Genomic DNA, 17,101 nt, shown 5'->3' with positions numbered 1-17,101 from the left:
TCCCTGACTGGCTGCACTCCGCCCCACCCCTCCCGTCCCGCTACCTCCTCGAACGGAAGTTGCGTCACAGACGCGCCAAAAAGGAATTTAGAGGAAGCTTGGATTTAAGGCAGCTTCCCAAGGCCGCGGTAGAAAAAGTTGAGGTTCCCAAACCGCTGCAACAGATGGGTTCCGGCCCCGCGCGGGGACATCAGGAGAGCTGCGGCTGAAGAGAATCGCAGGACCTGGTAAGGGAAGCTTGAGGAACTGAGATCTCGGAGACTCCTGGTGCTTCCCCCCGGGAGGGAGGATCTGGCGGGACAGATCAGCGCGTATCCTGGAGCCAGCCCAGTTGTGAACTAGGAGAACTTTGGAACCTCTATCTCAACCAAGTTAAGAACTTAGCCAGAGGAGACGTAGATAAAGTAGGGTATTTAACGAAGCACAGCTGGCCGACGGGTGGTTCTTTTACTCATTCTCCGGTCTTCCCTCTTACATTTGTGTTGGAATCGTTACTGTTCTCGCCGTATTATCTCGGTTGAGAGGGTATGGCACGCAGCGTTGCTGAAGGAGCTCCTCAACTTCGGATCTTGAAGGAGTTTTGATTCCTGTATTGTCACCAGATAACTTTGATCTTGATCAGTTTGCTTAATTTCCCTGAGTATCGGTTTCATAATGCGTAATGTCTGGTTGGTTATTAAAGTCCTGCTGTGCCCTAAAATCGTGAACTTTTTAGTTATTATTTATTAGCTGAAACCCTTTAAATAAAGATTTGTATAGGCTGTCTTGTAATGAATTGCACTAGAGTGTATGGATATATTATTTATTTTTATCCTTAGGATGTGAAGTTTTTAAAAGTAGATATTTTTTAGAACAGTTTTAGGTTTACAGAAAAATTGCACGGAAAGTGAGTGTGACTCTGTAGAACTGACTGTATGTAAGGAGCTATGATGATGTATATCCCTCAGTGTCTCACAGGTGAGGGTTATGTTCATCCCGTACTACCCTATAATAAGTCTCAAATACTTCAAATGAGTTATCTTGGAAGTAATTACCTATCTTGTTTTCATTTCTATTGTGGGAGACAAATACAGTATCTTTCCTTATTTTTAGCTCATGAACATCTAGTATACTTAATTAAACTATGTTTAATAGTTACTAAGCTATAACATTACTCTATAGTATACTTTAAAAAGTGATGAAGATTAAAAGTGACCATTAAAAGGGTAACTGCAGAATATTTGGGTCTTGTGCCATAGTGTACAGCTTTGCAAGCCTGTTTGCTGGTCTGAAACCTAGACTACATTAAGTTTTCCTTTCTTACTATTAGTACATTTTAAGGAGCACTATTTCCCCTATAGTTTTGGTGAAGACTTCTAATCTCTGTCTTTTGGAAGACATGAATGGAGAGCAAAGAGGCAGAGGATTTGGACGAGGAAGATTTCAAAGCTGGAAAAGAGGAAGAAGTGGTGGAAACTTTTCAGGAAAATGGAGAGAAAGAGAACACAGACCTAACTTGAGTAAAACCGTGGGAAAACATAATTCTGGTAGGTGAGGTCAATGATTTTTCAATTTTTTTCTGTTCATGAAGGAAGTGATTCATGACTATCACACAAAACAGTTTATCTCAAACTTTGATCTGTTATTTGATGCTACTCCTTAGCAAGTATTTGAATATTAATATCCCCAATTCTTACCAAAACCTCTAATTTAAATACTCTATTAATGTCATATCAGGTTCTCGTTGTTGGAAAGAGGAGCAAATTTGGGGGAAAAAGTTTGCTCTGTTTCTACTAACCTAGTATTCTATTTTTTTCAGAACAAACCCCACAGTCTTTGCTACATCAGTCAACATTGGATCAAAGCATACCATATAAAGGCTGGAAGCTTTATTTTTCTGAAGGTAGAGCTAAAAGTATAAAAAGTATCATAAATTATATTTTCTTAACTTGTCTTTGGATGCTATCTCTCATATTACTATAATTCATTTGGCTTACTGACATGTACCGCCTTAATCTTAGTTCACCCAAACAAATCATGTTTATGTTTCAAGAGCATTGTTTTTAGGTTTTGTATCAGTCAGGAAAACAGAAACCATGCTATGTATTTCAAAAAGAGGATTTGATACAGGGAATTGGATATACAGGTGGAAGACTGAAAGTGGTATTTTTAGGAAACAGCAACCATCCCTATGACTGAGGGAACAAAAGTTAAGAAGTTCTGAGGTTACCAAAACCTAGGAATTCAGGAGCGGGGAAGCACAGCATAGCTATCGTTTTGACATCTGAGGGGCATTCTAGAATGCTGTGCTTGGACCTCTAAAGACTGCCCTACAGAGCTGTGCTCAGACCACCATGGTGAATGAAGCTGGTTGCTGCTGGTGGCTGAGAGGACGTTACTCGGTGCTCAGGGCTTGAGACTAGAACTGTAACTATCTTGTGCAGCTGCAGAGATGCTGCAAAGAGTTAGAAACGAATAAATTCCTTTCCTACTTCCTGCTGCCTTCCAGTCTCTAAAGTGCCTCCGATAGGCAGAACTTAAAGAGAGTCTGGGAAATGGAGGCTGTAGATCTTGATCATAGCATCATAGAGCAGAAAATAGAACGGTCAGCTTGGAACCAGGAGGCAGTAACCAATGCAACTTTGTTTAGAAACACAGTTAAGGAATCTCCCTTTGATAAGCAAGAAAACCCCCTAACATTATATATCTATCTACATAGGTGTGGGGAACTGTCTTTTCTGTGCTCTTAAAATATCTGTGTGCTCTTAAAATATCTATGTGCTCTTAAAATATCTCTTTTGGTGAGGTATGGGTCTTATACATACGTGTGTGTGTGTGTGTGTGTGTGTGTGTGTGTGTGTCCATCCCACTAGACTACGCTGTTTGAGGTCAAGGACCCTGCCCTGTACCAGGCACTCAGTATTCATTTTGTGAATGAATAGAGTACTTTACAAATGTTTTTTCGTTGGGGAGTTTGTTTTTTTTTTTTCTATTAAATAGACAGATGTGTTTCACAAGTGATCTTTGGTTGCTTTAGGATGCATTAGCCACCTCAATACTCATATTATTCCCCTAACAGGTAGCTTAGTACACTGTACTATAAGTGATCTTTGGACTGGTCCTAAAGATGGAGTTCAAGAGGTGCCTTAGGTTTGACCAGCTATTCTTCCAAACTACTTCATTATATTGTCTTTCTGTGGGAGACCAATTTGAAAATATTACAAAACTTTAGGGTGTAAAAAAAAAATAGCTTTACAATTTTGGGATCAGAATTAAGTATTGGTCTCTCTCCTGATCTCAGGAAAGACTGTGATTGTCTTCATTTCTTGTTCAAAATAAAAGTTTAATTTATGTGTCTGGCTTTGGTTTAAGTTTTTTGTGCAAGCTATCTGAACTAATATGCTCTATTAGATGTCAGAGATTCAATACAAAGTTTCCAAATATTGGGGCTTTTAGAGAGAGGCACTTCCTGTCTGCATTTCAGGTTATACAGACCTAAATTTGTTTTAGAATCTTGAGTATATATTCTATAACAGTTCTTATTTAAATGTAATCAAAATATAAAGCAATTAGAAAATAATCACCTATCATGTATGTAGTATTTCTTTGATCTCATGAAAAATATGCTTGTACATGTGTGATTATTAGTGCTGATGCCATATTTGTTGGATTAGTTTACAGCAGTAGCTCTCCTTTTATTGAGAAGATTCAAGCATTTGAAAAATTTTTCACAAGGCATATTGATTTCTATGACAAGGTAAGATTCTTTACAACAAAACTGCCAGTCCACCTTTATGTGTCATCTTATTGAACAGTGTGTTTGAGGTGCTAGTGATTGTGAAAATAGGCACTGGAGTCAGACTGCCTTGGTTTAGACTGCATCCTTGCCACTTTCCTGCAGTGTAGACTTTGGTGAATTACTTAATTTCTCTTTGCTTCGGTTTTCTCTTTCAGTTAGAGATAGGACTATAAATATCTACCTGAAAGGGTTGTTAAGAAGCATAAATAAGTTAATAAATTTAAAGCATTAGAACCATGCTTGGCACAAAGCTTATACATACATAATGCTTGCCATTATCACCACGTAAATATTATATGCTTTCTCAAAAATTGTATAATTGATTTTTCAGTTATGATTGACTACAAAAAATAATTATTGTTTTAATACTTTCATATTTTATAGGATGAAATAGAAAGAAAGGGAAGTATTTTGGTGGATTTTAAAGAACTAACAAAAGATGATGAAATAACTAACTTGATACCAAATATAGCAAATGAACTAAGAGATGCTCCTGAGGAAACCTTGGCTTGCATGGGTTTGGCAATACATCAGGTAAATATTTATTTTATGCAGACTTTTTTCAGAATTTTAAAGGAAGATTTCACAGTGACAGTACCTTCTCTAAAAGATACTTAGCTTTTACCAAAAGATTTTGGCTAGAACTGAAAGGTTGCAATCCTGTCCTAAAAGATAGCCATTCATAGGTATCTATATACAACAGCTTACCTAAGTAAAGCATTTATTTCTAACTTATTTGAATTTGTTTAATCTCATTGAAGATTGTCCAGAACGTGAACGTTGTTTTCAAGGAGCTATACTGTCTCATAGGGAAGATAAAGCAAGGCATCTTCATGTTATCAGTTATGAACTTGGAGCAAAAAGACCAACCTCAGATATAGGTTCTGTGGCATAAGGCAAATCACTTAATCTTGCTGAATGTCCCTGTATATATCAAATGGAAATAACAATTCGTACTGTGCCTGCCTGAGTTTTTTTTAAGGGTCAAGTGACACAGCATTTGTGAAAGGTTTTTTTAGGCCAGCAAACAGATAAATGCTTCAGGGTAAAGAATAGCAAATCTCAGGACAGGCATAAAGTGCTGGGTGCATTCATATAGGTAAAGAAAAGACCCTCAACTGTTGGGAAGAATGGGGAAAGTTCAGAGGAAGAGTACATAAACGGTGGGGTTTGTTAGGTCTTAAAGGGGTAACTAGAATTTGGACGTAGAGCAGGGAAGGTAAGGATATCCAGGTACCAGGAACAGTTCATCATAAAGATGTGTACATTTGCTAGTAACCCTAAACTGGGAGCCTTGACTGTTGTCTTCAGACTTCACTGGCTCATTATTTCCCCATATCCAAGTCACCACATCTTTTCATTTCTCTTTCTAAAATTTCTTTTAAATCCACCTCCTTTCCATCCTTACTGCTTCTGTTTTAGGCTAAGCCTTTATTATCATTGCTAAACTGTTGCTATGCTTTGTAAAACATGATCTCTTCTGGGAAACTGTGATGGCTCTTTTCTACTAAATGAAGTCACAATCCTTTATGTGGCATTGAAGCCTTCCATGATCGGACTCAACTTTATTTCCCCACTACTGTCCTTCATTCACTACATTCCAACTCAGCTGAGCTCCCTCTAGTATTGTCTAAATACTGCTGCCTTTTGCACATGCTGTCCATTCAACGTAGAATTCCCTTCATCTTACGTATCCAGATTCTTTGGGCCTCGCCCAGTTGTCTCTCTTTGAAACCTTTCTCATGGCACTTTTTCAAACTCTCATGGTATTTTGTCTGTAAATCTTTATGGTCCTTATAACAATTACAGTTATATGTATATCTATCTTATTTTGTATCTTAGATTGTCAGCAAACTGCTTTGTACACAAGCAGGTATTAAATATTTATTTAATGTTAAATGCCAAGGGAGTGGGTATTAGGTATTTTAAAGGTCATCTTTATTTTCTCTGTCTTGATAAATCAGTGAATATGGAGAAGTAAAAAAAAAAAAATTATTATTAGAACCAGAAGGTAATGGTTTGGGGGGTTCCTATGAGGACTTTTAATATTAGGTTTCATTGGGACAGAAAATAGCAGACAAGAATGCTAGAGTTTTCCAGTCCAGAGACAAGAAAATCCCAATTAAAACATAATCCACTATAAAATAAGTAGTCACAATTAAATGTCAGATTTTTAAAGGGCTGTTAGAGTTCTGTTTTTATTTTGTTCTGAACTGTTTTTATTCATAAACTTCATACTCTCTTTAGAGTTCTGCTTAAAGAGGATATTTTGTTTTCCAACTTTGGAGTAAATGTCTGTCCTGTTTAGGTATTAACTAAGGACCTTGAAACGCATGCAGCTGAATTACAAGCCCAGGAAGGATTGTCTACTGATGGAGAAACAATGGTAAATGTGCCACACATTCATGCAAGGTGAGGAATTTGCTGGGATTAAAGTACTATTTGAAATAGGGCATTGAAGACTATGTAAGAATGAGAACCTAATTCTGTAAAAACAAAGGAATCAGTAAAAAGGGTATGAGTTCCTTCCTAGCTCATTGATCATTGTATCAAAGTGAACCCACTGTAAATTACGCAGAGATCTTGATAGAACTCAACATTTTCTTCCTAAATTTCCCAGCCTGCAGATTTTTGTAAGCATTGGTTTTGGATGTGAACTTACCAAGACCCTGCTGTGTAAATTTAATAATCAATGTACGTTAAGCATTCCTAATCTGAAAATCCAAAATCCGAAATGCTCCAAAATTAAAAACTTTGTGAGCACCAACGTGACACTCAAAGGAAATGTTCATTGGAACATTTTGGATGCTTAACCGGTAATGTAAATATTTAAAAATCTGAAAAAAATCCATAACACTTCTGGTCCCAAGCATTTTGGATAGGGGATATACTTAATCTGTAATACACAAAGTGGTATATATTTTGTTAAATTATTAAGTTTTTTTTTTTATTTCAGCATATTATGGGGGAAATTATTAAGTTTTTATTAGATACAAGGGAATAAATGAAATTTTTAAAAATTCATCTTTATTCTAAGATTTTAAACTCATTAGAAGAGATTTATAAGGTAATCATCAGAGTTTTGTTTTTCTTATCCAGAATTTGTAGAAGACATTTCCTTAGAGTTCTTTAAAAAGAAGTTAGAAACCCCAAAGTTTTTTAATCCATAGATTTTCCTTTTGGCCTTACTTTTTTCCTTTTATTTTTTTAATTTTTTTTTTCTTTTTCCCTAGAAAAGAACAGAACCTATGTGATAAGAAGAAAGGGGAAGATTTAGCATTTTTTTTATTTTTAAGAATGATTTAATTTCTTGTGAAATTTGTGCTGTGTAAAAGGATGGTATGGTTTGAGAATTGCATAGTTACTTCTGAAAGGAACTTGTGAAAATACAGACAACATCAACTTTCTGTTCATTGTAAATTTATAAATAAATATGTTCCTCTTTTTTTTTTTTCCTCTTTTGTTTTTAGGGTATACAACTATGAACCTTTGACACAGCTCAAGAACGTCCGAGCAAATTATTATGGAAAATACATTGCTCTAAGAGGAACAGTGGTTCGTGTCAGTAATATAAAGCCTCTTTGCACCAAGATGGCTTTTCTTTGTGCTGCATGTGGAGAAGTTCAGAGTCTTTCCCTTCCAGATGGAAAATATACTCTTCCCACAAAGGTGATGTGTTCTTTAACTGCTTCTTTCTTTATCTTGGTAAAGTAGGCTAATCAATTTACAGAAAATATTTCCCAATGTTTCTGAATACAGAGCTTATTTTTATTTTTTATTTTCAATTTTTAAATTATGAAATACCTTAGGATACAGAAAATACAGAAATAAATAAAACATTTGTTTATATAGCACCCAGAATTTATATTTTAACTCCAGATATATTTTTAAAGATGCAAAGCATTAGTGATACAATTGTCTCTTTTTTACCCTTTGCTTGTACCATTCCCAGAGATAATCATTATCCTGAAGTTAATGTGGATCCTTTCCCTTCATATTTCTATATTTTGACTTCATAGGTAAACACATCAGCGTTTTTTTCCCTTTAGTCCTTCTACTGTTTGGAAGTGATGTGTTTGATTCTTTTTTCTTTATTAACTTTTTTAGACTAGATTTTACAGCTATAGAATAGTGTGGAGAATAATGTAATTAACATCTATATATTCACCATTAAGAATTGGCAAATCATTAATATTTTGTTATTTTAGCTTAGTTTGTAGCACATACAAAGAATTGTAGTTAAAGTTGAAGTCTCTCTGTTCCCCTCCCGTTTCTTTTCTTTTGTTCTATCCTTAGAGGCAGCCACTATTCTGAAGTTGGCATGTGTTCTTCGAGTCTAAATTTTTATTCTTGACTATATATGCAGGGTTAGTTTTGTTGTGCTGTGTTTACATATGTGATATACTGAAGGTAACATTCCGCAACTTTTTTTCACTTGGTTATTTTTGGAGTTCTACCTATTTTAATACACATCTAACTCTTTTTTTACTATTTTGGGGTATTCCATTAAATGACTAGCCACTATCCATTTTCCTGGTGGTGGCATTTGTTTTTTTTTCCAGTTTTTTACAATTACTAATGGTGCTTCAGAGACCATTCTTGTACATGTCTCCAAAGCAGGGGAATCTCTAAGTTATAGGCTATGCTTTTTTTGGGGGCTATACTTATTTTTAACTTTATTAGATGTTGCCAAATTACTTTCCAGAGTATTGGTTCCAACTTGCATCCTTACTGGTAGTGTTAAGCAGTTTCCATTTCACCATATTTCCATTAGCACTTGGTGTTGTTATACTTTTTTATTTTTGACAGTCTGGTGGGTGTAAAATGGTATTTCATTTATAATGTGAATTTCTATGATTTCTGTTATGGTTGAGCATCGTTTCATATCTTTATTGGCCATTCAGTTTCCTTCCTTATTGAATTTTCTATTTATATATTCTGTTCATTTTCCTGTTAGTTCATTGATAGGAGTTCTTTATATATTCTAGATACTAATTATTATTGATTATTTATATTACAAATATCTTCTCCCAGTCTTTGGTTTGTTTTTTTAACTTTGTGGGTTTTTTTTGTTATACAGTTTTACATTTTGACATGATCAAATTGATCAGTCTTTTTCTTCATAACATTTACATTTCATGCTCTGCTTAAGAAGTCCTTTTTCACTCGAGTATTATAAACATATTTCCTACATTTTGTTCTAATACTTTTAAGTTTCTTTTTTCTCTTTTTTTTTTCACATTTAAATATTGTGTCCATCTGGAAATTAATTTCGTTACTAGCATAAAACTAGGGATTTAAGCCAGGTATGGTGCTGCACACCTGAAGTTCCAGCTACTTAGGAGGCTGAAGCGGGAGAATCACTTGAGGCCAGGAGTTCAAGACTAGCCTGGGCAACATAGTGAGACCATGTCTCTTAAAAAAAAGCCTAGGGATCTAATATTTAAGTGAAAAGTTATTTGTCCTGACACCATTTACTAATTAAGTCCTTTATTACCATAGACGTATAATGTGTCCTTGGTAGTACCCTGTGCTCTTGTAGACATGTGAGTCTGTTTCATTTCATTGGTTTTGTACACACTCTAAACAGTCTTTTTTATGTTGATTTTATTAAAACTCGATATGGCAGGGATATTTGCCCTAACTGTTATTCTTTTCCAGAGTTGCCTTTATCACCATTGGATTTTAATAAATTTAGCATTTATTAAATTTTTGCTAATGTAGAGGGGTTGAATCCTTAGTGAAGTAAATAATTCCTTGAAGAATTTAAAACGGAAATACAAAGTGTTTACGTTTGAAATTCCTAGGAATTGTTTCTCTTACTACAAGAACAGGTTGTGTTAGATTTGGCTGTTGGTTCTGAATAATCAGTGGTGTTAGTAGATGGGTGTCATCTGTTTGTCTTGTCTTAAGGTTCAAGGCACAACCGTTCGCTCAGATGCCAGAATTTAAATCCTGATTTAAACTGGATATTTTCTGTGGACAGTATTTCTCATGATTTCTGTGGGTCTGGAGTTTGGAGAAACTACTCAGCTGGGTAGTTCTGGCTCCAAGTCTCTCATGGAGTTGTAGTCAGGTGGTGGCTGGGGTCCAGCAAGGTGGCTGGGGGCTGGCCAGGGATCTCTCTCTCTCCATGTGGTCTCCCTGGGTGGGCTACTTTTGGCTTCTTGCACACAGTATGGCAGCTCAGGACACTCAGTCTGCTCATATGGGTGCTGACAGCTTCAAGGCAAGGAGGTTCAGTTGACGCAGAAATGGCTTTGCCTTTGATGAGCCAACCTTGGAAGTCATACGGCATCACTTCTGTCACATTCTGTGGATTACAGTGAGGCACAAAGCTGCTCAGGTTCCAGGAGAGTTAATTAGACTCCATCTCTTGATGGAGGAGTTGGGGAGGTTATAAAAAGGCTTGAGAGGAAATACTGCTACAATCATATTTGGAAAATACAGTCTGCCACAGTCTCTGAATTTGTAAATGCACCTTGAGGTCCAAGTGCCAAACAAGTGACTTCTGAAAGCTTGAACACACCCTGCTTATATGTAGAAGAATGTCTGTGTAGTACAATAAATATTATACAACACAAACAGTATAAAAGGAGGCTAGATGAGAGAGCTGGGGATTAAAGATGACCCAGGAAAGGCTTCTGAAAAGGAGAGAATTGGGACTAGGTTATGGGTCTGAATGAAAGGGGCCATTCAGGAAGCAGGAGACTGCATGGGCACAGAAGAAGGAAGGAGTGCTTGGTCTGGGAGGTGAGCAAGACACCTTACATACCCACAGCAGAAAGAATAAGAACAGTAAGTGAGATGGACCAGCTGAAAAAGTGCCTCAAAAACTCACGATATCAAATCATTGCCAGAGGAAATAGAAAGTCATTACTGCTCTTAGTGGATTTTACTGTAAAAGCATCCTGAGACCAACTTTTAAAGCAATATTAAATGAAGTGTTTTAACTTGGATTTCCTGAGACGTGATTGTAGTTTATCATAATCTGACTGAATTACTCTTGTTGCAGTGTCCTGTGCCTGCGTGTCGAGGGAAGTCATTTACCGCTCTCCGCAGCTCTCCTCTCACAGTTACGATGGACTGGCAGTCAGTCAAGTAAGCAATCAGACCGGTAAATAAGAGGCAGGCATTAGGTCTCTCATACCATTGAGTAAATCTGTGAGTTTTATTGTGATTTTTATCTAAACAATGGCAAAGTATATAATAGGTTTATTTGGTGAAGAGTTTATGTGTTGAAATAATAGTCTTTATTTGAAATTTATTCTCTGTTGGATTCCATAAAGGATTCAATATGCAAATATTATACCCTGTTGTTAATGGGAAATAGTTGATTTTATATTTCAATTATGTGATTCGTTGAACTGGATATAGGCCATAAACAGAGTTATATGATTGATTCTATAATGAGCTGTGATAGAAATAATGTTGTTTGGAAGTTTTCAAATAAAGAATCCCTTAGAAATGGGCATGTTTCATTTCCTGTTCTCGCTGTCCATGAGGCATTTGGCATTTTATTATAGGCTTTTTTTTTTTTTTGGAAGTCAAAGTTTTCTCTGTGTGTGTATTTCTCATTTGATAATTACTTTTTTAGCCATCAGCCTATAACTCATCTCTAAATATAGAATAATGGGTAGTTTTGAAGTCAGAGTACTCTCCAGGAAACGTAGCTGAAACAGGAAATGGTCCTAAAAAACCTGAGAACCTAGGGAAAAGATGAGATGGCTTGCTACTAGCTAGCTTCACCCCTTCTGCCCTGTGAAAACCAATGCAGACATATATAATAACTAACTGAACTATGCTGAGGTATTTTCAGACACCCCATTTTATAAAAGAGGAAAATGTTTAAGACTCTCGCATATGATTGTGTGGCCTATGAGTAGTAGAGTCTGATTTCCAGCCAGGTATGTGGGATTTCACCACTGAAAGGGGGATGAGGGCATTGGAAGTAGTACAGAGTTCACAACAGGGCATATGCAGAGAAGATGCAGGTTGGTTTAACGCTGAATCTTTGAACAAAAATTTAAACTATTTGAACAAAATCTCTTTGCTTTCAAGTAAAAATAGCAGACAAGAAAATAGACTTACATTTTAATTGGATTTAAATGACGGCTTCCTAATACTAGGAAATCACACTTAGGAGTAAACAGTTGAGAAGAGACTAAGCCTTTTTCTTGAATCTTTAAAAGTAATGTGTTGGTCAAACTCATTTTAAATAAATTAGTTATACTAAAACTTTGATAATATGCTACCTCACATAATTGTTTTATTCTATAGATAAAGTGACTTTTTGCAGTACTGCTTGAGTGTGGATTAGTCCTTCTCTAGTCCTGCAGCCCTGATTCATACTGGGGTCTTGCTGCATTGATTGCACACTGTTCTGTTGGGCTTTGTCTTCTATTTTTTAAGATTCTAATTTTGTTTTTCTAGAGAATTTTCTCAAATTTTCAGAAAGAGTACATGAGAAGTAAAATGTTCTGGGTTCTTGCATGTCTGAAGATGTCTTTATTTGGATCTTAGGCTGGATAAGAGTTTGCCTGGCTACTGAAGTCTGTTTTGTTATAATTTTCCTTGCTGTTGATGAGAGGTCTGGTGCTGGTTAGATTCTCATTCCTTTGAGGAGACTGGACTTTCCCCTCTTTTTGTAACCATTTTATCTGTGTTGTTCTGAAACAGTGAGGGTATATCTACTTGTGTCCTTATCCTGCTTGACACTGGTAGGTCCTTTTGTTCTAGAGCTGTCTTCAACTCTATAATATCTGATTGATTTCTTTTTGAGCTTCCTGTCAGATGTATCCCTTGGATTATTTATTTTTCTTAACTTTTCCCTCACCCTTTGATTTTCTCTCTAATGTTTTCTAGATTTCTTTGGCTTTTTCTTGTATCCTTTCTATAAATGTATGATTTTTATATATGTGTGTTTTAAATTTTCCTGATTTTGTACTTGTTTTTAGCAGCTTATTCTTGTTTTATGATGGCAACATTTTCTCAAAACTCTTAGGCAGGTTTTTGTTTTTAATGCCCTTCTCCTCCCTGAATTATTGCCATTTAGTCCCAAAATGTCTGATGAGAAATGAGAAATTATTTGGAGTAGGTGGTACAGACTTCCTTTGCTATTTTGTAGGTAGATAGGAGTTTTTTCTCATGAGTTCTCACCTCTGAATAAGAAGATAGGGGTTTTGACTATCAGATTTTGCTTTATGAATGTGTTTTTGAATTGGGATAGGGCTTCTCAAAGGCCAAAATGAGGAGTCTTTATTCTGAAGCTCTGTTATCCTCACTGGGCGCCTTAGCTCCCCTCACAGGAGATGGATCCCTTTCCTAAGAACTATGCTCTAGTTTTTGCTGGATGATAAAGTCATCATTCTTTCCCTACCCGCCTGTTCACCTACCTTCAAAAAAAATTCTAAGCAGCTAGTCCGTGACTTGTCTTTTAGTTGATTATCCAGTTTTCTTCTGGCCGTCTACTCCAGCTCTCCATTCCTGCTACATCCAACTTGGAAGCTTCTCTAGGGCTCTGCTAAGAACATTGGCTCCCACTTCTCTTGTACCCTTATTACTTTTACCTTTGTGTGTTCTGGACCTCATTTTGTTTTATCTATCAGTACTTTACTATTTGCTGTTTCAAAAATTTTATTAATATCTCATTTGCTAGTAACACTTCTGCATACCCCAAAACTTCTCTTCACTCTTTAAGTGTCTCATTTCAGTGAACATTTTGGAGGAGAGCTAGGCAAATGCATGTGCTTATTCTGCCATCCTGAATTGGAAACTGCTGAAGTAATTTTAGATAAACCATTAAAGTTTTTTGAGATAAGGTCTCACTTTGTCGCCCAGGCTGGAATGTAGTGGCACAATCATAGCGCACTGTAGCCTTGAACTCCTGGGCTCAAGCAGTCCTCCTGCTTTAGTCCCCCAAGTAGCTAGGACTACAGGTATGTGCCACCATGCCTGGCTAATTTTGAAAAACTTTTTTGTAGAGATGGGTTCTCACTATGTTGCCCAGGCTGGTCTGAAACTCCTGGCCTCAAGCAGTCTTCCTGCTTCAGTCTCGCAAAGTGTGAGGATTACAGGTGTGAACCACTGCAGTCAGCCACCATTGAACTTTTTAAAAAGCTAATCTGCCTGTTATTTAGCTCAGCTTCATGTGGACCCTGAATAGTTAATATGTTAGAGAAACAACCCAAAGTAAGTATGTGTTCTAACTGAAAACTGTTTAACTTTTTAGAATCCAGGAGCTGATGTCTGATGATCAACGAGAAGCAGGTCGAATTCCACGAACAATAGAATGTGAGCTTGTACATGATCTTGTGGATAGCTGTGTCCCAGGAGACACGGTGACTGTTACTGGAATTGTCAAAGTCTCAAATGCTGAAGAAGGTATGATATAACCCTTTCCTCATTTTGATTGTCTCTCAATAATGATTTTTCAGTGTTCATTTTTTCTCTTTTTAAGATCCTTCTGAATCTCAAATAATTTAGGGAATTCCTTGTTGCTTACATAAGATGAAACTTTTCCTTTAAAAAAATGCATTTGTAGCTCACTGTGACTTTCTTTTACTTCTAGTTGAGTCGTTATAAGAGGAATAGAAAATACCAATTACTGTATTTAATACTTTGAATTTACAGGTTCTCGAAATAAGAACGACAAGTGCATGTTCCTTTTGTACATTGAAGCAAATTCTATTTGCAATAGTAAAGGACAGAAAACAAAAACTTCTGAGGATGGGTGTAAGCATGGAACACTGATGGAGTTCTCACTTAAAGACCTTTATGCCATCCAAGAGATTCAGGCTGAAGAAAACCTGTTTAAACTCATTGTCAAGTATGTATGTAGTTATCTGAAGTTTTATTACATATATGCATGTTGGGGGTGCTCTTGGCTACAAGTAACAAACAACTTGTCAAAATGGTTGGCAAACTGTAGTCTATGGACCAAATCCAGCTCACCAACCATTTTGGTATGGCCTGTGATCTAAGAATGGTTTTTATATTTTTTAATGGTTGAAAAAAATCAAAATATTTCATAACACATGAAATTATATGAAAGTCATATTTCAGTGTCCATAAATAACACTCATTCATTTACATAATGTCTATGGCTGCTTTTGTGCTACAGTGGCAGAGTTGAGTACTTAAGACAGAGATTGTACATGTGGCTCACAGGTTTTATGCTCTGGCCCTTTACAGAAAAAGTTTGCTGGTCTCTAGTTTAAACAATAAGAGATATTTAGGGAAGTTTGTTGCTCAACAGAAGAGAGAACAATGAATTCCAAAATTATTTCAATTAGTTGTATGTAGGATGTTGTTTGTAGAGATTCAAATAGAAGTCACTTAGATTTGGTGTATTCATTAATATTCTTTATTTCCCTGCCATTGCCATGCAGTAGAGAAGGAGCAAAGTAGAGGCATTTTGCTTCAGTGGTTGAGCTTTTTGTTGGAGACAAACCTAAGAATCCTGCTTTGGCCACTTCCAGTGTGATCTGGGGCATGTTATTTAATTTCTCCTTCATTTTTATCATCTAAAAATAGAAATGAGAAAACCTACTTGAGGTTGTTCTGAAGGTTAAGTGGGATTTAGTAATGTACTTAACTAACTAAACATGCTGTTATCTTTAATTATTTTTTGACAATGTTTTGGATGATTTTGAAGAAATAGGGGAAAACAAGAGAATGAATAATAGATGCACCTAAGAGAGGTAAAGAACGAGGATTTTGAAATGCATTGTCTTAGAAAAATTGATCTCCTCATGCTTTCCTGTTCACCTAGGCTCTGGGCTCTAAGCGAATTTGATGCTTTTTCATTTTGCCTTTAATATGTTAATTAGCCAACTGAATAAAGAATAGAGTTCCTCAGGGGTTCTTTATCCTTAAACCCTCAGAGATTTCCCTCTGAATACATAGCCATCCAGACTCACCTTGGGAGACAGGGTGCTTTAACTTAGGATGGGGGAGTTATCTAGCGGTGAGTACTCTGTGAGCAGACAGCCAAGGGGTGACCTGGTTTGAAGATCCAAACACCTCTTCGATTGATTCCTCTTATCAGTTACATAAATGAAAAGTGAACATTTTAGTGGTCCGGCTTCTGCCATACTTACAGAAGATTAGTGTGAAAAACTTGAGTTTTCTTCCCACCATTGCTTTTTTCCCCTATATTAATAATTTTAGCATCAAACTGGAATTTTTACTGGTCCTTCATTTATTAATCTAGCAGGGATTGGCAAACTAGGCAGGCTGCCTGTTTTTGTAAATAAAGCTTTATTAGAGCACAGTCCCACCTAATTTATTTACATATTGTTAATAGTTGCTTTCACGCTACAAGTTGAGTAGTTGTAACTGAGACAATATAGCGTGCAAAGCTGAAAATACTTTCTGACCCTCTAAGAACGTTTGTTGATCCATGCTAGATAATATAAGGAGGACCATGAAAGCAGAATGCAGAAGACAGTGTCAGGTTATGGTTTAGTTTAGGTTTCTTCAGCAGCAATGATTTGGGTAAATGTAGTTTATTTGGGGGGTGATCCCAAAAGAACTGGTAGGGGAATGGGAAAGTAATACAAAGAAGGGATGACAGTCAGTTTATGGTGCCATAATGAACAGGTTACGACCAGCATCTGGGGCATATTCTTCCTGGGCCTTTGGAACACCACACTGTGTAAAACTAGCTTCAGTATTTTTCCATCTGAGGGCCTAAATTTGGGGTTGCTACCAGGGATATTAAACACCCCAGCTCATCCTGCCTGCTGATGATGCTTCTGCAGCTGAGGAAAGCTCTTTGGCAGATAGGTGCAGCTGCTTGGTAGGAAGCCAGCAGTGATTATGCAGGAACATGCTGAACAGTGAGTGCCAAGGGGTTGTGGGTAGGACACCAACTTCTTCTGTGTTTACATATATTAAGATGGGATTGAGAGTTACATTTTACTCCTGATTTTTGTCTCTTCTACCCTGTCCATTTTTGTTTGTTCCTTGTTTATAAAATTACTAAATGTAAATGTGCTTCTTTATATCAGTCTGACCCTTTGAATTGAACTGAAACAAATGAAATTTTATCTCATCTTAAAATATTATGTATTGAGTTCCCTCTTTAGTCTCCTTTTAATGCATAGGTCTAAAGATGTCTATTCATGTAAAATACAATATAACCCTGTATCCTAAAGTGGAAGACCTTGACTATGATGCATTTTAAAGGTTAGTTCTGTGAAAAGATCAACAGTATATTTGGTTGCTTTAAGATGCTTTATAAGTAGCCTATCTCCCTTACAGAGGCACAGTTTTTAAAGCATTCTTCCCTCTATAGACTAACCAAGAATTTTGAGAAGC

At 36.5% G+C, this 17,101-nt stretch overlaps 1 protein-coding gene across 2 annotated transcripts in view; it reads left to right on the top strand.

The window, feature by feature from the left end:
* The first annotated feature begins 160 nt into the window (after positions 1–160).
* The window catches only part of MCM8 (minichromosome maintenance complex component 8), a 33,675-nt gene continuing 16,734 nt past the window's right edge, over positions 161–17,101 (top strand). The window contains exons 1-10 of one of the 2 annotated variants that reach the window (XM_012639258.1): positions 161–227; positions 1,341–1,526; positions 1,799–1,882; positions 3,654–3,736; positions 4,163–4,312; positions 6,087–6,190; positions 7,249–7,447; positions 10,794–10,879; positions 14,010–14,161; positions 14,411–14,610. In XM_012639258.1, the coding sequence (XP_012494712.1) occupies positions 1,379–1,526; positions 1,799–1,882; positions 3,654–3,736; positions 4,163–4,312; positions 6,087–6,190; positions 7,249–7,447; positions 10,794–10,879; positions 14,010–14,161; positions 14,411–14,610 (1,206 nt within the window). In that variant the 5' untranslated portion in view covers positions 161–227; positions 1,341–1,378. Of the gene's footprint in view, positions 228–1,340; positions 1,527–1,798; positions 1,883–3,653; positions 3,737–4,162; positions 4,313–6,086; positions 6,191–7,248; positions 7,448–10,793; positions 10,880–14,009; positions 14,162–14,410; positions 14,611–17,101 lie in introns of those variants that run through there. The other variant, XM_012639257.1, reaches the window with a different exon arrangement.

This window comes from Propithecus coquereli, unplaced genomic scaffold (genome assembly GCF_000956105.1).
Source record: "Propithecus coquereli isolate 6110/MARCELLA unplaced genomic scaffold, Pcoq_1.0 Scaffold139, whole genome shotgun sequence".
Taxonomy (NCBI): domain Eukaryota; kingdom Metazoa; phylum Chordata; class Mammalia; order Primates; family Indriidae; genus Propithecus; species Propithecus coquereli.
Note: the sequence above shows the minus strand (reverse complement) of the source record. Positions and strands in the feature narration are given on the sequence as shown.